A 22,508-nucleotide genomic window follows, 5' to 3' on the forward strand; every position below is an offset into this window, starting at 1 on the left:
GATCCTGTTTGAGTTTAACCGGATCAAGTATCTCAAAAGATGGCCTATGAAGCCTGTCCACGGTCAGTGGATCTCGTCCTGTAACGGTGGGCCCGGTCGTGCGAACAGGAGGCGGGCGGTCATTGCTCGGAGGAAGTTCTGCCGACCACCCGGCTCGCATTGTCGCTTCCTCTCCTCTGTTTTTAGGTGGGTATGACGGTAGATCTTGTCGTGGCTGAAGATTAAGACTAGTATAGTAGCTGACTCGTCACGACTGCGGTCGAAGTTTCTTTTGAACGTCTGAAGAAAATTAGAGGAGGAGCTTGGCGAACTGTCAATAGTGAAATACCAAGGTGCTCAAAGAGGAACGACGCAATAAGATCTGGGCCAGGAAAGCTGCGAATAAGATGGAGCAGGAAGACACACCAAATCCTGGGGCGGGGGGTTCAGAGGGAGCATCTGGCACAAATCCTGTCAAAGAACAGGAGGTGGAAGAAGTACTCGCCGACGATACGGTATTGATCATTGGAGGCGGTCCGGTAGGAATGATGACTGCGACCGTCCTGGCTTTCTACAGGATCAGATCTGTTGTGCTCGAACGCAACCTCACCACCACTCGGTAAGGAGTCAGCATAGTCAGCATTTTTTATGAGCAGAACCCTCGTACTGACGAGTTGAAAAGATGGCCCAAGATGGACCTCACCAACGTTCGATCCATGGAGTTCTTCCGAAAGCTGGGTCTTGCTGAAGGCCTTCGGGAGCGAGGTAATTATCAAAACATACTATCTGTGTCTACCTGCTGAGCAAGTCTGAAGGTGTCCCTTCCCACATCCCCTATACCGTACTCATATCTAGTGGACTGAGCCAAGATTCTGCCATCACACAGTGGAATCACCCCAGTGTCGACGAATACCGGCGGATGATTGCCGAAAGAAATGATGGCACGATGCCGCTAGAGCCGTGGCAGCGTATCTCGCAAGAGATATTCGAGGCGTGGCTGAAACAACTGTCAGAAGCTAACGATTTGATCGACTTGCGCTTTGGCTGGAAGCTCGAGACCATTCAGGAGACAGGAGAAGGCGTCGAAGCGACCGTGACTGACCTCAACTCCTCCAAATCAGTGAGGTTCAGGTCCAGATATGCCGTCGGATGCGACGGGGCTTCCAGTCGAGTTCGGCGAAACTTGAATATACCACTTGACGGTGGCCCGGTGTAAGTAAATTGCTGAAGCGGCAGGCATTATTGACACTAACGGTACTTTCTTCAACACCAGGCCTGGATTTGTGCTGCTAGTACACTTCAAGTCCAACGACCTCGCAAGGCTTCACAAGCAAGGTCGGTTCTGGCATCTATTCATGGCTGGAGAGCACGTCATGGGTGGAGCTACGATCTCTCAAGATGAAAAGGCGAGAATGCCAGGTCACTTTTATCCCACCAGAGTCGCTACTGACTTGTCCTAATAGGACACCTTCACCACGCACCTTTTCCTACCGATGGACGCCGACGAGTCCGCAATTGGCACCGAAGAAGCAGTCTATCGTGTCCTGGGGGGAATGTACCAGCCATACGAAGTGAAGATCGACCAGGTCTTGGTACGTTCGACCTACAGACCTAGCGTGGCAGTTGCTCGCCAGTACTCCGGTCCCCAAGGGTGGATCTATCTAGCGGGCGACTCTGCGCATCAAAATATTCCTACTGGCGGATATGGTATGAACATGGGCCTCGGAGACGCGTACGATATCGGCTGGAAGCTGGCGGCGGTGTTGCAAGGGTGGGCAGGCAAGGGAGTCCTGCAGTCCTATCAAGAGGAGCGCCGACCGGTCGCTCTGACCAACGTGGAGCGGTCAGGAGTACACATGGCGGTGCATGGCGCCGTACCCAACATTTTGAAGGGGTTCGCCAACGAGCTCGATGCTGACACTGACAAAGGGCGCCAGCTGCGGCAGGAAATTCACCAGCATTACCAGGCTAACGATGGCGAAAATACAGACCGTGGCATTGAGATGGGCTACCGGTACAAGTCTACAATCACGATCCCCGACACAACGACGAAAGAACCCCATTGGACGGCGCACGAGTATGTCCCTACGACCTGGCCGGGAAGTCGGCCACCGCATGTCTTTCTCAAGGACGGCAAGACCGCCATCTTCGACCTATTGGGCAAGTACTTTACGCTGGTCCACTTCATATCTGGGGACACCGACACAGCTGGACATGCAGAGTACTTTGACGAGGCGGCCAAGACGATGGGAATCCCCCTTGAACACGTTATCTTGAAGAACGAAGACCACGCCCGTACATTGTGGGAGCGGGATCTGGTACTTATCCGACCCGACGGCCATGTAAGTTGGAGGGGCAATACTATATCGCATCGTTCCACGGCGTTTCATGTCCTGGAAGTGGCAGTTGGGCACCATTTTGACGAGGCCGGTAGCACTATTTCTCAGCAGAAGACTGGCGTTAATGGAGAAGCGGACAATGCACCGGGCAAGGAGCAACCGAGAGAATTCACCCTGGTCGGAGAGGTCGAGAGTCAAGACAGTGAGTATCAACTGGACAAGATGGGCGAATTCCAGAAGTGAAAAGAGGCTCACAGATCACATTGTACGAGGATGTTCGGTGCTGAATGCATGTGTTGCTTGATGGATCTCGTCCGTCCGATGGCGTTTCCCACAATTCACAAATAAGCTTCCAAGTGATCAATAGAGCCAATCAGATAATCAGCGTCGTCTTGACTATACCTTTTTTTGCTTTCTCCGAGTTTCTGCATCAATGCGGTTCCGGAATCTGGCGAACTTCCCCGGCTTCCGAGGCCCGGACTTGTAGGGGAAGTCGATGTACAACGATAGTTAACCGACATTGGATCCGGCAATGGAATCATGGGGTCTTTGGCCGCAGCGAAACATCGACGCTGTGTTTCTTCTTCGCAAAGGTCTTGTGTGTTGTCCTTACACTCTTGACGCCGCCCGCCATTCCACGATCTTGCTCACGCACATATCATCTTGGGAGACATGACGGCTCACAAATTCAAGCGCCTCGTCCGATTCGAGGACTCGAGCCGGACTGTTCATTATGGAGAAGTCCCTGCGAGCCACGGGTGGTCCGATGATTTGACGGGGCTTTCTGTCCCGACTTACAGCGGCGGATTGCCCTGGGAGAGCGGCTTCAAGCTCACTGAGACGACCGCCACCATTGCCAAAGTCTTGAGGCCCATCGAGACGACACCCATCGTCTATGGCGTTGGGTTGAACTATCGTCAACATGCGGAAGAGGCGAAGGTAAAGCTAGTGCCCTCAATTATGGGAATAGCCAACCTAACTGTCCCATCAAGATCCCCCTGCCGCCTTACCCCATGATCTTCGTCAAAGGGGCCGGGCCTTGTGAGTAGACGCTTTCCTTCTCGTTGTACAGAACTCAGCTGAGCCTAGTCTCCGTGTGACCAGCCGCATTGGCAGATCCATACGAAGACATCCCAATCCACAAGGAGGCGCAATTCATGGACTACGAGGTAGGCAGATACATTCTTAACCATGATCATCGTTCACTTGCTACTGTACTTACTCGTCTGTTACCTGTTACAGGGCGAATTGACCATCATCTTTGGCAAAAAGGCCAAGGATCTGACCGAGTCAGACAACGTCGCCGACTACTTGCTCGGCTACACGGTCGGCAACGATGTGTCGTCGCGGTACTGGCAAGACCCTGTGCGGGCGGGCGGACAGCACGGCTACGCCAAAGCCTTTGACAAGTTCGCGCCCATCGGACCTATCCTGGTGTCGCCAGCACAGATCCCCGATCCGACCACGCTCACGATGAGGACCATCGTGAATGGCCAGCAGCGCCAGATCACAAAGACGGACGATCTGATCTTCGACATTCCTGCCATTGTCCGGCATTTGACGCGTGGCAGGACGATCGAACCCGGCACGGTGGTCTTGACAGGGACGCCGAGCGGAGTGGCGGCGTTCATGAAGCCACCGGCATGGCTGCAGAATGGGGACGTGGTGGAGGTTGAGATCTCTGAGATAGGGAAGATCCGGAACAAGATGGTGTTTGACCCAGCTTCATAGCTAGGGAAGGCTCATTGAATAGTTCGAGACTCAAAAAGACCTTTCCTGTCTGCAGGTGCTATCTGTCTTTCCACTTTTTCATCCCTTGACGATCTTACTGATCTTCGTCTCAATCACGGGCCCCTTCCCTCCTTCACTCACAATAAACCGACTAGCCCCAACGAACCGGCCGGTCTCGAGACTTTTAAAGTTCGGTGCGCCAGTCTCCAGCATCAAGTCAGTCTGAGGTATCATGCCATATGTCATGTCTGAGAGACAACTGACCTCGAATGTGATATGTGTGACTGGAAAGAGATAGATAATATTAGCGAAACGATCTCTTGTCCTGCCCCGGACCTGTTTCGGAGGGTACTCACACACGTGTCCAAAGTCCGTCGTCTTCGCTTCCGGGCTGCCGGTCAGGATAAGACCAAAAGCAGGAGTTATTTCGATATGTCCTGTGTAGGCATACGAGATGGTCTATATAGCTCGATGTTATTTTGGATCGAAGAACAGAAAAACAACCGAGAGAGCAACGCACTGTGCCATCTTCATTTCTGCCAGCCAGGTCGCAAATTAATGATTGAGTATCACAAAGATCTGAGATTTGCTTATACTTACTTCAAAGCGGCTTTGACGTCGATTGTGACATACTTCATATCATCGGTGACTTTGAAGTGGTCGGTGCCGAATAACACTTGAGCGTCCACGGCAGGCTCAAAGCCTGGCTCGCTCTTCAATGTACCTGCATTGATGAGCTAGATTCGGCAGTCAGCAATCAGTATAGTCAAACTCCGGTTCCCCCTTTTCCGGATGCTATCCTTCTCAGAGTGAGAGACTGGTGCGGTGGGTATTCTGGGTCTATTTACCGCGATGTATAGCTGGCTGCCGCTGTTGATTTTGCCTGTCGCCAACGGTCAACCGTTGCAGATGGATTTATTCCAAGGTTCGTTACATACCAATGACTACCGGTGCATCGAATGTAATCTGCGATGTCATGAACTGTCAATGCTTTTGGGACTTTCACCGGACAGGGGTTTCAAACACCTGCCTTCGCCGTAAATGCGGGTTGTAAGGCTGCGAAACCCGACATATTTACGGACAAGAAGAAGTAGGGGTCGAATAACGAGCTCTCCTGCTAAGATGAGTAACTCTCAATGGTAGGCACCTGTCAAATTTCTCTGCTGTGTAGATAATGAATGGGAATCTTGTCCAGCAGGGTGTAACTTTGAGTTCTCATGCGACTTATCATTCAGCGACTCCTGGAACATAGGGCGTCGGAGCATATGCCACGTTGGGTCGACGGCCTGCCATGAAAGACCGGAGAAAACTTGCACATACCCCGGTTGGTTCTGTGACAGGTTCACCCGTCTACGTATATGGCTACTTTAACCTCCAATGACCTTTGGTCGACGAGCGTCATTCCAGAGAGCTAGTGGTTGACAAGTACCCTATAATTGCCTGGCTATTTCTTTCACATTAGGGAACGCATCAAGTATAATATTTAAAGGAATACAGCGAGAGACAGGGAAACTTGATGATTTCCTCATTTCTTCGTTTCTCCCCATAACTATACTACGTTTTCTAGACAGTTTCGCCCTCCTTTAAGCTCATATTCTCCTGCACCTGCAGTCCGCTGGTAAAATCCGACTTCCCAGTGGCCATGTTTGTCGGGAATGAATAGTGCTCGTGTACATATTTCCAGACCCCGTCGACCTTGCGCATGACCGATGTCGTCCGGTACGTCAAGTTGAATGGCTCACCATCGGCCGCAGTGCCGTAATAGTTCTGGTGAGCTGTGGCGTAGCCGCATTCGGGCGTGATGGCGATGATTTCCAGATCTTTAATGCGCAAGTTCGCCCGGGCCAGGTACGGAGTGATGCGGTCGTAGTGAGGGCGGAAGCCTGGCCGCGTGACCGCCCCCATCAGATCAAAATAGTTGGCCTCGTCCAGGTCGTAGAAGCGCTTTCCCGCGTCCGGGTCTTTGTCCGCCACATAGTTGCAGAAATGGGAAAAGTCCTTCCAGTGCTCGAGGATTTCATCTTCGACCTTTGCAAGTTTCGGATCGTGGTCCTGTACAGCGCATCGATTCAATGACAATGTCGTTCGTCTGCTGGGAAGACGCAACTTACCTTGCTTGGTGGGTACGACAGCTTCTTCAACAAATCGGCATTGCTAGTCGCGAGATCGTCCTGCGATTGGTGTCAGTAGTGGCTGCAAGTCAAGCTCGTTGTCCGCACCTCGGTGAGCCACGACATGGTTTAGACACGCCCCGTGATGACAGCTGCAAAGAAGTATAGTATCAATTGTCGAATTCTATCTTGGATACTGTCTGGAATTTGACCGGCTCGATATATCAAGTTGGACTGCAATAAATCTAAACGTCCCAATGGATCTGTTCCTAGTTCGATTGGTTCGGACCCTGCAATTCTGTGGACAACCTCCCAACGGAAGCCGGAGCAAGACTAACACAACGGCCGGCGGCAATGACCAGTACCCACCACGTTTGGAGCCACAGTCCCCATATGACGCATGCATCATACATACCTATGGTTAATTGGTCTTCAGCTATCTTCTTCCGGCCTTCGCATACTGTCCAAGCAAGAAGAAACACGATATACAAAGTTGCTCAAGTTATCAGGGTCAGTCTATCACAAACATCTCTCAGACACCCCTTCAACGTCGCTCAAGATGACCGTGGATTTTGATCGCCCGTTTCAAAAAGTCACCTCTCCGCAGAAGCTAGCCCATGTCGTCTTACGCACGCCACGCTTCAGGGAGATGGTGGACTTCTACAAGACCTTTCTGGGGGCGGAAGCCACGCACGAAAACGACTTCATTTCCTTCCTCACCTACGACGATGAGCATCATCGCATCGCGATAGGAGCGGTTCCCGGTACCTCGGACAAGATCAAGACCTCGGCCGGCCTGGAACATATCGCCTTCTCGTTTGCAACCCTCGAAGACTTACTGCTGGCATATAGGCAGCGAAAGGCCAAAGGAATCCTACCCATATGGAGCGTCAACCACGGTCCCACAACCAGCATCTACTACCAGGATCCAGACGGGAATCAGATCGAGACACAGGTCGACAACTTCGACACGGTGGAGGACGCAAACGCGTTCATGGCGTCTCCAGAGTTTGGCGAGAACCCAGTCGGCGTCGACTTCGATCCAGAGGACATCATCAAGAAATTGCAAGCAGGTCATGATGATCGGGAGTTGAAGAAGAGACCAAACATCGGTCCTCGAGGGCTGGATTCGATACCTGTTCCCCCGCCGCCTACGCCCATCAAGGGCCATTGAGCGGACCCTGGTCGGGATACAGTATATGATAGCTTTGTTAGAATACTTTATGTCTACTTTGTTCCTGTCCCAGAGTTCGCTTGTCCATTTGATGAATCTAAAATGGCTTCAAATGTACTGTGAAGAATTTAGAGAGGTGGGCTTGTGGGATTATCGTCGTCCTCATTCAAGCTTTTCTTTCTCCAACAGAGCCAGGATGCGTCTCTCTACGTCGTTCTGCTCTGGCTTAGTACCAGCTCCGGCAGGCGGCTCAGCGTTGAAAGCAGGAACGTTCCTCCATTGCTGTCCCTTGACAACCTCCAAGACAGTCCCCGCTGGCCACTGGCTTGATTCCACCAAGGATTTCATCCCGAGGGCAATCTCGTCCGGCAGAGCACAGACGTCTTTTGTGATGCCATATTCCTGCATGGCTCGGGGCGCGTCGGTCCAGATCCTCGTATATACCATACTGCATGAAATGCGTCAGTGGGAGATTGTTCAATGATCAGCCGGACCATCTGTATGTTCGATCCAGAAAGCAGTGTCTCTTACCCCGGGGCACACGCGACCACTTTGATATCGGCAATCTCGTCCAAGTCTGCCATTGACCGCGTAAAGCCGGTGACGGCGTGCTTTGAAGCCACATATAGTGGGGCGGTGAAGTTGGGCGTGTATCCCGCCAGCGAGCCCACGATCATGATGACGCCTTTCTTCTTGTGCCGAAGAAGCTCGCGGATTCCGATGCGGGTGAACTGGATGGCGTGTCCGACGTTGACGTCGAGCAAGCGGTATCTGTCGTCTTCGAGGTCCTCCCAGAAATTAGACGGCCCTCTCTGTTGATGTGTCAGTCTGGGTACTATCGCATCGTATCATGTGGCAAGAAATGGTTTTCTCACTGCTTCGAATATTCCAGCACCGGCAACGAATCTGCAAGACGGACTCGAGTCAGTTCCCAAGCTCACCATATCTCAATCTGGCTCGTCATAATACTTACAAGTCAGGGACCTCGCCAAATGCCTGTTCTGACACCCTGGCCAAGGCTTTCAGCTGATCCCATTGTGCCACATCTGTCTCCTGATAGACGACTTTGCATTCTGCCCCTTTTACCTCTTGTAGCCATTCCTCCAGCTCTGGTGTGGAACGAATATCTGCTGCTAATACTCGACAGCCATTTTTCTGGCAGAGTTTGGCAAACTCGAGGTTGATCCCTATAGCCAAACTTGTCAAATTTCTGAAGTCTCATTCTTACGCTGAACAAACAAGAAGGGACATTACCTGAGCCTGCGCCCGTTATCACGGCAACTTTCCCATCGAGAATGAAATCCCCCAAGACCATAATGGATGAGATGCCTATCTAGCTACTATTTCAATGGTATATGCCAATGTCTATCAGGCTGTATACCTACTACCGACTATGAGAGCCAGACGATCAGCTGGGGGTTAAGACTGGACAACGTGACAAGAACATGACCAATTTCGACGTCGGATCACTTAGGGGGAAGAGGCTATCACCGATTCCGCTCCTCTTCAGCAATGAGGTGGAGAAAGCAGGTCACGGGCAAGCAGGCTTGATCCTACACTCCTCCATGTCCCCGGACCTGCACGCTATATGCTCCGGAGACAATTGCTCCACGTCACACCCCAGGGGTCGCCCCTATGTGCGGCAATACACAACACTGTGAGGTCAGATATCTCCCGTGGCCCAGGTTGTCGATCTCGGAAGGCCGGAATCCCTGAATGGCAGATAAATGACCAAAGCAACATCCTGGGTAGGGCACCTGATAATGTGAGGCTCTAGAGTTTGGAAGATAGTCTACAACTATAATCTGGCCATCGCTGTTGCCTCCCTCACATCTGCAAGCCGACAGGAGATTTTGGGTACACGGCCTCCACCATCATGTATGCCGTGATAGCTGTGGTCGCCGTTCTGGCGGCCCTGATCATCAGGTTTCGAAACCTTGGCATGAGACCCAAGGATTACCCTCCAGGTACTTCCTCCCTTTGATGGTTGACGCTTTCGATGACATGCTGAGACAATGCCTCAGGGCCACCGACGATCCCCGTCTTTGGGAACCTCTTCCAAATGCCCAGGAGTAAGCTGCATGAAGGCCTGGCAAAAATGTCCGCGCAATGTAGGAATTTCTTTCATCTCCTCGGAACAGCGGCTAACACCCATCAGATGGCCCCATCATGGGATTGAAGCTGGGGGCCATGGACATGATTGTTATCAACTCGTACACGACGGTCAAAGATCTCTACGACAAACGGAGCAGCATCTATTCGAACCGCGTGGACAATTACTTGCGCAACTTTGGGTACAACCTGATGATCTCGAATCGAGAGTAAGTTTGCAACCATCTTCCGTGGAGCAAGGGTTGCCAGATAACAGATCCTGATAGTAACGATGATGTGTGGCGTCGTCAACGAAAGATGTATCACACGGCTCTAACGAGCACGGCAGCGACTCGATACTTGCCCTATCAGGTACGCTCTACCGGCTCTTCATAATAAGGCATCCCGAGACTCACATATTCGAAAGCGATTTGAATCAATCCAGTTGCTATGGGACTTGCTGAACGCTCCGTATGACTCTTTTGACGCCCTCAAGCGCTACACCACCAGCACTGGATCCACCATCACTTACGGCTGGCGGGTCAATCGGGCCGACAATCACTACGTGACACGCCTTTTCGAATGGATCGAATCCTACACTCTCGTGGGCATTGCGACTCAAGTGACCGAGTTCTTCCCTATGCTTCGGCCGATCGTGAAATACACGCCCAACTCGTTGAACAAGCTGAACAAAGAACTCTCCCGACTCACCATCATGGAACGAGATCTTTGGCTCGACCTCCTCCGTGAAGCCAAGTCCAAGGTTGATCGAGGAAAGCTGAACCCGTGCTTCGCTGGCGACATGCTCACCAACCAGGACAAGGACGGGCTTAACGAGATGGAGATGGCGTTCAACGCAGGCCACGCGTGGGCGGGAGCCTCGGACACGACGTTCAACACGCTGCACGGTTTCGTCAAAGCCATGATCTTGTATCCGGAGGTACAGGAACAGGCTCATCAGGAGCTGGACCGGGTGGTTGGCGCTGACAGGATGCCGGAATGGGAGGACCGAAACCAGCTGCCGTATGTCAGGGCTATTGTCAAGGAAAGCTTGAGGTGTAAGAGTCCCTGAGTCTGAAGAAACGGTTGCAGACAAAAGATACTGACCTCAAACTTTCGGCGCGGTCTAGGGTGTCCAACTGCCGTTTTGGGAATTCCACACGCGGCAGCCAAGGACGACGAGTACATGGGGTATAAGATCCCCAAAGGAGCATCCGTGGTTCAAAACGTGGGAGACATCAAACCCCGGTTGACAAAAGTTGTTTCTTTACTGACCAGTTCACTCTCTTTCCAGATATGGGGCATCAACAATGACCCCGTCCGCTACCCGAACCCACGCAAGTTCGATCCACTGCGATACATTGACGACGGAATGCTCTCACAAGAATCGGCCGCCCAGGCTGACCCGGCACTGCGCGACCATTTCACGTTCGGCTCTGGTCGCCGCATCTGTCCCGGCATGCAGGTCGCCGACCGCAGTCTATTCATGGTTATTGCGCGCATGCTGTGGGCTTTCGACATTGAGAGGGTGGGCGACGAGGTCATTGAAAACGACGCCATGACCACCGGTCTGGTTGCGGGGCCGATGCCGTACAAGTCCAAGTGCGCCCCGCGAGACGAGGAGCGGGCCAAGTTGATCGCCGACTCGTGGAAGGAGGCTGAAGGCTGGCTCGACGAGGAGAGAAACTACAGTCAGGCGTGGTACGAGAAAGAGTTCTGGAAGAAATGACGGCCACATTTGAACAGGACACACAACATTTCATTTAACATGTTCGCCATCGGTTCTGTGGATGATTCTACGAATGGTACTGCGTAAACCTGCCAACTGGGCAAGCCGAGATCAAAACATTGTTTCGATCACGAGAGAAGTAGCTCAAGCATGACGTTTTTCTCTTCTTCTATCAACCGCAATGATTAAATCTCGACCCTCTCCAAAGCGCAACAGTCCTCGAATGTCAATGTTTCTCACAGTGAGCAGACCTCCGCCCCCCAATAGGGATGGTCAGATTCCCCCACAAAGGTTGAAGCGGGGTCTCCGAGAGACCGGGGAGGAAACTCATCAAAAATAGCTTAGTCACCCCGGAACAGGATCCACCGCGACTCCCGATTGGCTGAAGAGGTGACAACAAGGCGGAGGGGGGTTGAAAATGTATCGTATCTGGGTACCGAGTACAATACCTTCACGAGGCTATTAAACCATGACATGACACCAAATTCTCACTGGAATTGGAGCTCTCTAGCGTTTAGAATCCATTCTAGGCCTTTGGATCAAATTTATTAAAGAGAAGCAGAACTGATAGGTTCCGCCCCTTGTTTGGCAACCTTACAAACAATCAGATTCAGCTAAACAGAAAAGCCAGCTATGACCGAGGCGTCGAATGGGACGGGTGGAGCTCCCCCCGACAGCCCCTCTCACCCAATAACCATGCTGGCGTTTGTCACGCGGAATGAAAATCTGTCGGTCGATGAGTTCCAGAAACATTGGATAGAGAAGCACGGACCCCTGGTGGGAGGATTCCTGTCATCCAAGGGAGTTCTCAGTTATCGGCAGGTACGTTGAATTCGGCTACCACCTTATCTGCAAAAGATTAATGAAACCGTTGTTGATCCCCCCCCCCCCCCCCCATCTAGTTCCACATCGACCAGAGCAACAATCCCCTCGGTTACGACGGGGTCGTTCAGCTGCAAATCCCGTCTCTGGAGACCTGGGCCGAGATCTCGTCAGACAAATACTACCAGGAGGTCGTCGTGCCGGACGAGCAGAGGTTCTTCCAGGCGGCCAAGATGGTCATCCTCACGGGGAAAAACTATTCGGTCGTCGAGGGCGGGCAGTATGTGCTGAACAAGTAGCTCGACGAACTTGAAATGAAAGAATATTGAAAAGAGGTAGCTTAATGCCGAACCGAAGGGGCCATGCTATGCCGGTTATTGGTCTAAATAGTGCATGTTGTGGCGACTGGTCTTACTTGGTCGTTACTGAAATGCTTCCTAGAAATTCATAAATGAATGCTCTAATTCGACTTATCCGAGTCTTACGAAAGTGGCTTGGTAATACAGCTTGAATGGTAAAATGATTTATGAGCAGCGGACAGAGAGTATCAAGCAGCCCGCTTGCGGAGTGAGTGATATGTCCTTCTTCCGAGTCCTAAGTCCGCAGGATTCGGCTGCCAATAGATGGTGCCGGCATCATGACAAGGACAAGCCGAATTGGCTCCAGAATCCCTCTATCCGACATCGAATTGCTCCAAATCTATTTTGTTTTATTTATCGTTCGTGATATTTTCTCCTTTGCATATTCTCCGTCGCCATCTCGAATACCACCATCTCAGGCTGAGGTCGGGGCCAGATCGCAACCATCACCCGCGCACACGCAAAGATGCTTGACCCACTCACGTCCCAGCGACCACCGACGGTCACGGAGATGCCATACGATGAAAGCGTCATGTTTACCATATCCACGTTTATTCCTTATATCGGTTGCATCCTCTTCGCACTATACCAACTGATATTCCGATTCGATCCTACAAGCACCCTCTTCATGCTCGGCGGATCGCTGTGCGTGGTGCTGGACCCATTGATCAACGCGCTCGGGTGCTGCTATTTCGCCAAAACCGACTTGATATTGCACGCCCACGATGGTCGGCCGATCCCTTGGTTCATGTTGGCTTCGTACGGCACATTCAACGGCGGGTTTGGATACTGGTGGTTTACCAAGTTCCGGAGCCAAACGACACCCATGACGGCCCGCGGCGTGTGGAAGCTGTGGGCATTTGCCTACGTCTCGAATCTATTCCTGGAGTACCCAGTCAACCAATGGGGTCTGCAGTCATACTTTGGATATCAACCCTTCAAAGTACTCGGAATGCCTTTGTGGTTTCCCGCGGTGAACTCGACGATGCCGATTGTGGCGGCTTCCATAATCAACGTGCTAACAAAGGCCGAAGTCTTGAAGGGTTGGAAGAAACTTGCAATCATCTTGATCATGCCGTCGGCGGATATTCTGGCAAATGGGGCAATGGCCTGGCCAGTATGGATTGCCTTAGCCGTGGACGAGGGATACCATATTTCCTACCCGATGGGAGTTGTCACTTTTATCTTGGTCGCAATCTCTCTAACACTCGTTGGCCTGCAGTTCGACGGCCCTGAGGGTTCGTCGAACAAAAGTAAAGGCAAACAGAATGGCAAAGCCAGGTGACTCGTCTATGGATGGTCGTGAAACCAGCAGACCCTACATTCCTTCTTCGGGATATGCGAAAAGGCTATAGAAGGAGCTCATGGCGAAGGTTTCATTGTTGAAACCGAAGGATGAAGTGACCACGCATGCAGTGGTTCTGACATGGGTGCAGCGGTCCCTGACTTACCTTTGGTAAGTTGCGACTGCGATCTTTATTCCGAGGACATCGAACCTCACTTAAATAAAAAGTCAGATCTAAGTCTCATGTTTCTGTAAGGTTGAAGTAGATTCAAGGATGCAAGTTGCTTCCATGCCTTTAGCCCTGATAAGTGAGCCGATTAAAGGCCAAGTCTGAAGTCACTACTTCCTTCCGGACGCCGGATCAATGCTTAATGGTTGACAATCTCTCTATTTGGAAATCTTCTGGCTGAACTCTTTTCCCTACAACAAAGTCATATTGCCTGAATTTGCCTTTCACGACTCTACATTCCACTACCAACAATGGCCACACGAACGACACCGTATAAAATCGCCATCTTCGGTCCTGGTGATGCCGGTTGTATAGTCATCCGCGAAGCCACTCGCCTACCAGAATTCCAGGTCGTCGGGGCCTTTGTGTTCTCCGACAAGAAAAAAGGTGTTGATATTGGAACTCTGGCGGGCATCGAGCCCCTTGGGGTCAAGGCTACTGGCGACTGGGACGAGTTCCTCAAGATCGACTGTGACGTGGTGGTCCACACGGCCTTAGACGCTCCCTTCCTGGACCCGCTCGCTGACTTTGTGAGACTTCTTGAAGCGGGTAAGAACGTCGTTACAAGCCATCCATACAGTTATCTACCCGCTCGAGATGCAGCTTTTGGAGAGGGTATCAAGAATGCGTGCAAACGAGGCAACGCGACGTTCCATGCCACAGGGCTCAATCCCGATCTGATGACCCAACGGGTAGTTACTTTGCTATCTGGCCTGTCCAACGACATCACGCGCATCGAGCTGGAGGAATACTTCGACTGTCAGGATCAAGCGAATGCGAGCGTGTTGCAAGTCATTGGCCTCGGAGGAGCCATTGCGGAGACGATCGATGAGAACAGTCCGGCTATCTGGTACCAGAAACATTACAACTATCAAATGATCCATCATGTTGGACGGGAGTTCGGGGTCAAGATTGATCGAATCGAAGCGACCAAGCAGTGCCTCGAGGCACCGGAAGACATTATCCGGCCCGTCATGACCGTCAAGAAAGGCCAGACAGCCCTCATCTCATATACTTCCACGGGCTATACCGACGACGACAAACCGTTCATCAGCATCAAAATCACTTACTTCTTTAGTCAACAGATGAAGCCGGCCAAGCTTGAAAAGGACAACGTATACATCGTCACTATAGAGGGGAGACCATCTTCACGCACGGTTCTGAGTCTGAAGCCCTCGTATCTGACTGACGCCACGACGATCGAGGGCGAACCTGCAGCTCCGGCCTACCTGACCTTTGCGGTGGCTTTACTCCAAGCGGTGCCAATGGTTGCGGAAGCTCCTCCGGGCTTCAAGGCTCCTGATGTACCTGAAGTACATTGGAAAAAGGACCAGAGAATGCATGTGGCTTCATGCTACAATGAGATCTAGTCAGGGAGGAGAGCATTGCTTGCAAGGGTAGACGGAGGAAGGAGAAGGAGATATTTTACTATTTGCTATCGTTTACGGGGTGACAGAGAAAACCCCCTGGGCTTGCCTGCTGGATTGGAACCTTGTACCACTGCAGCCTTGGGTATGGGCTGCGAAGCCTGACCCTTACAAGCTGAGATGACGCTACGATTGCGGGAGCACTCCCTTTGCAGATCCTCCTCTGCTCCTTCATCTGGGTAAGGGAAGGTTCGTGCCTGCGAGGCTGTTACCCCTTTTGGGCTTAGCTAGTGAGACCACATAGACACCAATAGTACACTTGAACTAGACCTCTTCTGCACCACCAACTCCGCTGTTAGAATAAGAGATTGAGATTGAGATTTCTGCTCCGGGTCCGGAATGCTAAAGAGATGGTCAGATCCGACTGCTTCCAACCAAGAAAAACAAAGTATTGGGGGTTTATTACCCACGACAATCGGGATTGCACCATTACAACGAACGCCACTGAGTAGTCTCCCCTGATCCTAACATCCCCTCTCCCTCTCCCTCAATCTATTGGTGCTGGATGACACAAGAGATGGCGACGTCTCCAAAACTCACCCACGTCTTCACCCTCAACATGACCGGTCCCGCTGGGTTTCCGCACGTTGAAACAAAACACTCGGATCTGTGTGTCGCTCACGGTACGTCACCCCATCCCATCCCATCCCCTTCCCCTCCCGGCTGCTTCTTGCTTCCGGGAGCTCCGGGACCGGCGTCCCCGTTTCTATCGTTTTGTGGAAATTGTCAAAAGTCACAAGCGGCGGCGCATCTATTGTACTAACCCGATTCTACACGCGCGCGCGGATTCTCAGTGACGGAAGGCACCCTCGAACTCCCCGACGGCCAAAAGATCGCCAAAGTGGTCACGGCGTCGGACTGGATGAGGATCAAAGGGAACATCGTGTCCATCGACGCGCGGGCCAGTGCTCTCTCGGACGACGGTTCGCTGAACATGGAGTTTGCCTACACCGGAAAGATGCACGTGACGCCAGACGTCTTCAAGACCTTTTCAGGAGAAGAAAAGTGCGAGGTGGACTTTGGTCAGCTGTACTATTACACTATCCCGAGGATCTTCTCCCGGAGTGAGGAATATGCCTGGGTTAACGACACTGTTTTTGTGGGGCAAGGGAAGATTGGTGTGAAGGAGATGGGGAAGGTCACTATCTCGTATCAGATATTCCGCGTAGGCTGAGCGGAGATGAGACTGTGTATTTCAGTATGTGAATAAGGGACACCTGCTCCGTAGAGCGTGTGTGTCGGAGACTGGAATGGCAGAACCTTTGCTCGACGACCTCCTTGCTCGCCACTTGCAGCCGCCATCACTTGTGTGTATGCCTCTCCCTCTCTCACATACACATTCCAGACAAAAGAAATGGCAAGGTCAGTAGCGCTCGCTAGTCAAGCTCTTCTGCAGTCTAGCATGTCCGCCTGACCCGACCCCAATGTGGGTTTGTCGACCCAGCCGTCGCACGCAGCATTCTTTTCCGGCCGTCTCTGAGTGACACCAAGGCTAGAAAGGGATGAAGAGGGTCTGGCGAAGGGGTGTCGAAAGCGCTCCGGAACATAACAGTCCCAGTGCATGGGCCCATGACCCTTTGTGGAAGTGAGATGACCCACCGAGCCAGGTTCAAGCGCTGCTGTAGGAATAGACTCGTCCTGAAAAGAAGACTTTTAGCGCGTCCCACAAGGTTGGGAATCATCCGGTGCGGCGGAGCCTTGTTTCCCAGATCCCGACGCCCACCACTTGGCTGGGGTCCCCAGGGGGATGGTCTCTGCGGAGCAACCTGCTTGTTATAAGCCGGGGAGATCCCAGTGCAGGGTCTCTGCTAGAAGAGAGAGATATCGTATGATCCTGCTAGCTTTGACTGACTTTGTTGACTTTAATCTGACAGACAAATCGAGCTATGCAGACTAAAAATCAGGCGGAGGAGAAGACCGAGGGCTTTCAACATGCCTCCCACGTCGGACACTCTGATATGCAGATCGAACACCTGGATGCCGACTCTGACACCGACTCCATGGCAGAGGAAGCCAGAGGAGTCGAGGACTCGGCGGTCCTGGGACGCCACTACTTTCGCCATTGGCGTCTGGTTGGGTCGATGGCGGTATGTGCAATCGATCTACCCAGATATATTTGATTTCGCAACGCTGATAAAGACCCAGGCTATGGTTCTGAGCTACGCTGCGGGGTTTTGGGCATATGTGATGCCTTCATTCTCTCTGAGCGTCATTCTCGCGGATCTTGGTACGCAGACTGGCACGTATTCAGCAGCTTCATGAGTAACAGAAAGCACAGGCCCGAGTCCGAATTCAATCTGGATCATTCTCTCTTTGACAATTTGCCAGACCGTCTCCTTCACCATTGTCGGTCGTTTGTCGGACCTGTTTGGTCGTCGTTGGTACCAGATCATCTTCGGCACCATCGCTTTCGTCGGATACATCGTCGCCAGTCGAGCAAAGACAGTCAACACGCTGATTGGGGCTGTAAGTCTTTGGTGCATCAATCACTTCTCGTACACTTTGGGCTGACTGGTGTGGGCAGGGCGTCCTCATGGGATTTGGATCAGCCACTCAGACCCATTGTGCCGCCATCGGGGCAGAGCTCTTGCCAAACAAATATCGCTATCTGTACTTCGGCGCAGTCGCTTTTCTCTTTGGCCCTCTGTCAGCAATTGCGCCTGGTATTGGTATGTATATCTTCCCGAGACAGAATTTATTGGTGCAGGCTGCGAGATGCTGATTGATTCTCTTAGCACTGACCTTGGCCACACACACTTCCCAAGGCTGGCGATCAATCTACTATCTCCTGGCCGGCACAACCTTTGCCGCAGTCATTCTGTTCATCATCTGCTACCATCCTCCCAAGTTCGATCAACTGCATACCCGGCATACCAAATGGCAGTTCATCAAGTCGCTTGATTACGTCGGCTTGATCCTCTTCTGCGGTGGAGTGGTACCGTTCCTCTTCGGAATTTCGTGGGGTGGACAGAGATATCGTATGTATGGACCTTCCAGGTTGGCACACCGAACGCTGACGACTGGTAGCCTGGGAATCGTACAAGGTCATTGTGCCTATCGTGGTCGGCGGGGTTGTCATGATCGTTTTCGTCCTATGGGGTGAGACTGAGACTTTGAGAATGACTGTCCAGGAAGGTACTGACCATTTGCCAGAATACTTTGGAAAGCCAGCCCTGCCTCTGCTTCCACTTCGCCTGTTCAGGAGCCGCAACTTTAACTGCCTGCTGGCATGCTCTTGTTTTGGCTCCATGGTCTTCTACGCCTTGTGCATCCTTTACCCACAGCAGCTGGGGTACGTTTTTGGCAGATCACCAAGTCAGGCTGGTTGGTACAGCGTAAGTAGAAGACCTCTTTTGTTTCCCATTTTCTCATCCTGACTTGGAACAGTGCACAATCACGGCCGGCGTGCTAGCTGGGCAGGGAATGGCTGGGTTCACGGTGAAATTATTCAAATACATAAAGTGGCAGCTTCTCCTGTCCTGCATTATCTTCACGGCCTTTGTTGGCGCCAGCGCCGCAGCGAGCTTGACTCTTTCAATGGCCGCTGTTTTCAGCATCCTTGTCGGCCTCGGCATCGGATACATGGAAATCATCACGATAAGTGGTGCACCTCTCATGGTTGACACCAAAGACTTTGGAATTGCCATTGGTGCCCTTTTCAGCATCCGGACGTGCTTCTCCACAATATCAGGTTTGTTTCTTGTCGATGAGCCTTTATCAGATATGATGAAGCTGACAATGGTCCTAGACGCGGTGTATGTCACAATCCTCAACACTCAAATCACCAAGAACTTGCCCAAGTACGTCATTCCCGCCGCCATGAAGGCCGGCCTAACTCAGAACGCGGCCATCCAGCTGGTCCAGGACATCGCTGCTGGCGATCAAGCGGCGCTCGCCACAATTCCAGGCATTACTCCTCAGGTCATCCAGAGTGCCACCGATGCTGCTCACACTGCCTTTTTCAAGTCGTTCCAGATGGTGTACTACTCGTCGATCGCTTTTGCTTTTTGTGCTGTGATTGCCGCGCTCTTGGTGGAGGACAAGTTGCTCGAGGATGCCATGACTGACAGAGTTGCTCGAAAACTGCAAGGAATCAAGACTGAGCAGCGCGAAATCAAGGTCGTCGCGGCCTAAATTGGTAACAAATACTACCCTCGGGTCTGTCACATGTATTAGGAGGAAGCTACTTGACTTGAACGTGGGAGAAGGTGAAATTCGCAGTGATATCATGGAAGGAGAACTAGCTATGGAACGAGAGGAGTCTATATTGGCATGAAAGTGGGAACAGCCCCTTGGCAATCCATCCACTAATAACCCCACAGCCGTACTATAGCGACAAGTTCCTCACTCGCAGTCGCGTGCTACAGTATGTAGCGATCACAGTCTAACACCTTGACAATCTAATATTCCTCTCCTCTCTTCTCTTCTCTCTATCTCTCTCTCTCTCTCTCTCTCTCTTGTGCATCCAATTGCGGGCGAGCTCCTCCTGTAGCACAGGCTCGCTAAGAAGGGGAATTAACGACATCATTCTGTTCTCGAGCCCCTGATACGCTGTATAATATCCGACGAAAAATCAAACCGATGACACACCAAAGATAGATGGCCGGACGGACAGGTCCGACTATGTACAGTGACATTCAACAATCACCACCAAATTAGCTGGTGCTTTCTACCCTGAGGCCGTGAGCGGACGAGTGGCAGCAGTACGGCCTGCTCGACGACCACTGAAGAGGGCATCGGCCAGTGCCATCCCACTGACGAATCCGCCCGAACAAACCCCAACGGCTGCTCTCCCGGCGGCGTACAGGCCGGGCACCGCGCTGCCATCCTCGCGCTTGACGTTTCCCGTCTGCTCGTCCACGACCAATCCGCCCATGGTGATTGACTGCGCCGGGTTGAACTTGTTCCCGAGAGATACGTTGACGGCGTAGAAGGGACCCTTGGCAACCGGCCGGAAAATATCTTTCAACTTGCCCAGCTTGTCTGCCTGGCCTGAGAGGCTGGCGCTGTTGTACTCCTCGATCTGCGCTCTCAGTCCCTGCGGAGGGACTTGGATCTTCTTCGCAAGCTTCTCCAGCGATCGAGCTCGTCGAGTACCGCCGAAGAAGATGTTGATGAGTGCCGGGGCTCCCCAGAGCAGGAAGTTCCCTCCCGTGAAGAAAGACTTGTACACGCCGTACCAGAAGTCTCGGGATTCGAGGATCAGATAGCCCCTCCCGTCTGGCTGGTTGAGCATCTCTGTACCGATGAACATCGCATATGCTCCTTCATTGATGAAGCGCTTGCCGTGAGCATTGACCAGTACTCCATTGGCGTAGACGTTGGGAGGTACCATTGTCCTTGCAACACTGATATGGCTCAGCAGTGACGATACGCCCCCTACTGACGCTCCCAAAGCAACGCTGGCTCCATCGTCGCTGATGGAGCCCAGCGGCAACGTCTTTTCGTAATGCTTTGCGAGAACGGGTTGGTATTTCTCGACCAGTGACAGGTTACGATTATAGCCGCCAGAGCACAGCACAACGCCGTGTCGGGCCCTGATTAGCTTCCGCTCGGTCACCTGGGCCTCCATGTCTGTCGCCTCGTTGATGGCCTTCCTAGACCGACCAGCATTGAAAGGTACCCAAGGGTGCACCGTATTGAAGAGTTTGTCGTGTTGTTTCCAGAGGCCCCGAGGGAGAGTGAGCACCTCGGCACCGACAACACGACATTCACGGTCGACAACGAGCCGAGTCACTTTTGTGTGAGGTAGGAACCTGACTTTTGCCTTTTCCGCAGCGTCGCGGAGGGTCTTGTACAACTTGGAGCCTCCAAAGCCTTTACCCGCCGCCATGTGGCCGCGTGGCGCCGGTTTGGCCTTTTCCGCATACGAGGGCATGGCCTCATTGCCCGAATAGTAGATCTTGTACGGCGCGGGTGGAAATGCTGTCTTTTCGGTAAAGACTGGGCCACCGTACGGCAGGCCATGCTGGACCACCCATTCGACATTGCCAGCACTGTCCTGACAGAATTTTCGCAACGTCTCCGGTTGAACAGGACAGCCCTCGGTGTTCAGGTACTTGAACATCTCCTCGGGTGAGTCATTGACACCATTCTGGCGCTGGGCTTCCGTACCCCCGGCGTAAATGACGCCGCCGCTGAAGAATGTCGCACCGCCATTTCCAAAACGGTCGACCGCGATCACCTGGGCGCCGGACTCGCGAGCTTGGAGGGCAGCTGCGGCACCGGCAGCACCAAACCCTACGACCAGGACGTCCGTCGTCTCAGACCACTTTGTTGCTTCGACGTCGTCAATGATCACCGGTGATGGCACTTCCAAGTCAGGTGGCAGGTCGTCCTTGCGAAAGGGAGCAAGGCCTGTATCATGGTCGGTTGCCCGTGCAGGAGATAGAGACCCAACCGATCGCCCAATGACTCTCGGGGCGAAACATTTCGTTGTCGTGAGACTCCGGCGACAGCGAGTTGGGTTATATTTGGAAAAGACATTGGGCAACTTCAATACCTCCTCGCGAGACAGGACAGGTTGTACCGGTGGATGGAACCTCAGCCTTGTCAAGATACCACGAATAGCCATCCTCGAATGGGGGGCGGAGAGGTCTGCGCCGATCGCGATCTGTCGTGGAGAGCAAGAAGAGATCTTTCAATTGCAGAACGAGTCATCAAAACAAGACCATCAAGGGACAACCCGAGTAGCTACCCCGGGGTTCAATGGGCAAAAGGCCAATTGTGGGGATCAATCCCGGGGTAGAAAGGCCAGCAACCCTATTGGTCGTCGGAGGTCGGAACGTGAAGTATCATAGCGGCAGGTCGTCAGGAGGGAGGCCAACAAACGGCTTCCTGGCGAATATTTCGAGGAGTCGTGTGGGAATACCTCGTGGCAATGCCTGGGCGTATGCCTAAGATCTCGCATTTGGACCTGGTGTTGGCGATCTTGTTTCTGTCAACACTGTGCTGCTGACTCCCTCCCTAGTGAAACCAAGCCCCCTTTCTGACCTGATTTACTCGCGATTGACGTCGAGGTGTATTCCCTGATCCTCCAACAAAGGTCCGAGGTGTTTTGGGTGTAACGGGGAAGCGCAGCGCTATAGGACTCATCCTAGAGAAGATGAAGATCCTATGTCGTACCAAGTTCGGCAGTCCCCTGGCTGATAGATAAATATATACTGGGTAAAGAGACGATGGGGGGGCATACATAATAATAGACTTTTACAAAGTACATTTACAGGGTCGGT

At 52.4% G+C, this 22,508-nt stretch overlaps 13 protein-coding genes across 13 annotated transcripts; 9 read left to right on the plus strand and 4 right to left on the minus strand.

Annotated features, from left to right (window-relative positions):
* Positions 1-386: 386 nt before the first annotated feature.
* Z517_07828 (uncharacterized protein) lies at positions 387-2,561 on the plus strand (the record flags this gene model as incomplete). Its single annotated transcript, XM_013426349.1, has 5 exons — positions 387-598; positions 662-744; positions 795-1,191; positions 1,253-1,418; positions 1,443-2,561. The coding sequence occupies 5 exons, from the start codon at positions 387-389 to the stop codon at positions 2,559-2,561; spliced, it is 1,977 nt and encodes a 658-aa protein (XP_013281803.1).
* Positions 2,562-2,990: 429 nt separating this feature from the next.
* Z517_07829 (uncharacterized protein) lies at positions 2,991-4,049 on the plus strand (the record flags this gene model as incomplete). The annotated part of the gene is made up of 4 exons (XM_013426350.1): positions 2,991-3,257; positions 3,311-3,359; positions 3,423-3,487; positions 3,561-4,049. 4 exons carry the CDS (start codon positions 2,991-2,993, stop codon positions 4,047-4,049), a joined length of 870 nt encoding a protein of 289 aa, XP_013281804.1.
* A 596-nt stretch (positions 4,050-4,645) lies between these two features.
* Z517_07830 (uncharacterized protein) lies at positions 4,646-5,027 on the minus strand (the record flags this gene model as incomplete). Its single annotated transcript, XM_013426351.1, has 3 exons — positions 4,646-4,786; positions 4,898-4,932; positions 4,988-5,027. 3 exons carry the CDS (start codon positions 5,025-5,027, stop codon positions 4,646-4,648), a joined length of 216 nt encoding a protein of 71 aa, XP_013281805.1.
* A 585-nt stretch (positions 5,028-5,612) lies between these two features.
* On the minus strand, positions 5,613-6,286 carry Z517_07831 (uncharacterized protein; the record flags this gene model as incomplete). Its single annotated transcript, XM_013426352.1, has 3 exons — positions 5,613-6,101; positions 6,161-6,220; positions 6,269-6,286. 3 exons carry the CDS (start codon positions 6,284-6,286, stop codon positions 5,613-5,615), a joined length of 567 nt encoding a protein of 188 aa, XP_013281806.1.
* A 433-nt stretch (positions 6,287-6,719) lies between these two features.
* Z517_07832 (uncharacterized protein) lies at positions 6,720-7,334 on the plus strand (the record flags this gene model as incomplete). Its single annotated transcript, XM_013426353.1, has 1 exon — positions 6,720-7,334. The coding sequence occupies one exon, from the start codon at positions 6,720-6,722 to the stop codon at positions 7,332-7,334; it is 615 nt and encodes a 204-aa protein (XP_013281807.1).
* Positions 7,335-7,496: 162 nt separating this feature from the next.
* Z517_07833 (uncharacterized protein) lies at positions 7,497-8,649 on the minus strand (the record flags this gene model as incomplete). Its single annotated transcript, XM_013426354.1, has 5 exons — positions 7,497-7,782; positions 7,866-8,146; positions 8,210-8,240; positions 8,308-8,521; positions 8,589-8,649. The coding sequence occupies 5 exons, from the start codon at positions 8,647-8,649 to the stop codon at positions 7,497-7,499; spliced, it is 873 nt and encodes a 290-aa protein (XP_013281808.1).
* A 561-nt stretch (positions 8,650-9,210) lies between these two features.
* Z517_07834 (uncharacterized protein) lies at positions 9,211-11,154 on the plus strand (the record flags this gene model as incomplete). The annotated part of the gene is made up of 6 exons (XM_013426355.1): positions 9,211-9,301; positions 9,359-9,445; positions 9,493-9,655; positions 9,713-9,797; positions 9,853-10,483; positions 10,556-11,154. 6 exons carry the CDS (start codon positions 9,211-9,213, stop codon positions 11,152-11,154), a joined length of 1,656 nt encoding a protein of 551 aa, XP_013281809.1.
* Positions 11,155-11,787: 633 nt separating this feature from the next.
* Z517_07835 (uncharacterized protein) lies at positions 11,788-12,275 on the plus strand (the record flags this gene model as incomplete). The annotated part of the gene is made up of 2 exons (XM_013426356.1): positions 11,788-11,976; positions 12,057-12,275. 2 exons carry the CDS (start codon positions 11,788-11,790, stop codon positions 12,273-12,275), a joined length of 408 nt encoding a protein of 135 aa, XP_013281810.1.
* A 526-nt stretch (positions 12,276-12,801) lies between these two features.
* Positions 12,802-13,620, plus strand: Z517_07836 (uncharacterized protein; the record flags this gene model as incomplete). The annotated part of the gene is made up of 1 exon (XM_013426357.1): positions 12,802-13,620. The coding sequence occupies one exon, from the start codon at positions 12,802-12,804 to the stop codon at positions 13,618-13,620; it is 819 nt and encodes a 272-aa protein (XP_013281811.1).
* Positions 13,621-14,100: 480 nt separating this feature from the next.
* On the plus strand, positions 14,101-15,219 carry Z517_07837 (uncharacterized protein; the record flags this gene model as incomplete). Its single annotated transcript, XM_013426358.1, has 1 exon — positions 14,101-15,219. One exon carries the CDS (start codon positions 14,101-14,103, stop codon positions 15,217-15,219), a length of 1,119 nt encoding a protein of 372 aa, XP_013281812.1.
* Positions 15,220-15,793: 574 nt separating this feature from the next.
* On the plus strand, positions 15,794-16,450 carry Z517_07838 (uncharacterized protein; the record flags this gene model as incomplete). Its single annotated transcript, XM_013426359.1, has 2 exons — positions 15,794-15,899; positions 16,071-16,450. 2 exons carry the CDS (start codon positions 15,794-15,796, stop codon positions 16,448-16,450), a joined length of 486 nt encoding a protein of 161 aa, XP_013281813.1.
* Positions 16,451-17,208: 758 nt separating this feature from the next.
* On the plus strand, positions 17,209-19,410 carry Z517_07839 (uncharacterized protein; the record flags this gene model as incomplete). The annotated part of the gene is made up of 8 exons (XM_013426360.1): positions 17,209-17,503; positions 17,555-17,742; positions 17,801-17,945; positions 18,012-18,254; positions 18,304-18,375; positions 18,430-18,611; positions 18,664-18,967; positions 19,025-19,410. 8 exons carry the CDS (start codon positions 17,209-17,211, stop codon positions 19,408-19,410), a joined length of 1,815 nt encoding a protein of 604 aa, XP_013281814.1.
* Positions 19,411-19,945: 535 nt separating this feature from the next.
* Positions 19,946-21,850, minus strand: Z517_07840 (uncharacterized protein; the record flags this gene model as incomplete). Its single annotated transcript, XM_013426361.1, has 1 exon — positions 19,946-21,850. The coding sequence occupies one exon, from the start codon at positions 21,848-21,850 to the stop codon at positions 19,946-19,948; it is 1,905 nt and encodes a 634-aa protein (XP_013281815.1).
* Between the last annotated feature and the right edge of the window lie 658 nt (positions 21,851-22,508).

Source organism: Fonsecaea pedrosoi, assembly GCF_000835455.1.
Source record: "Fonsecaea pedrosoi CBS 271.37 unplaced genomic scaffold supercont1.5, whole genome shotgun sequence".
NCBI lineage: Eukaryota > Fungi > Ascomycota > Eurotiomycetes > Chaetothyriales > Herpotrichiellaceae > Fonsecaea > Fonsecaea pedrosoi.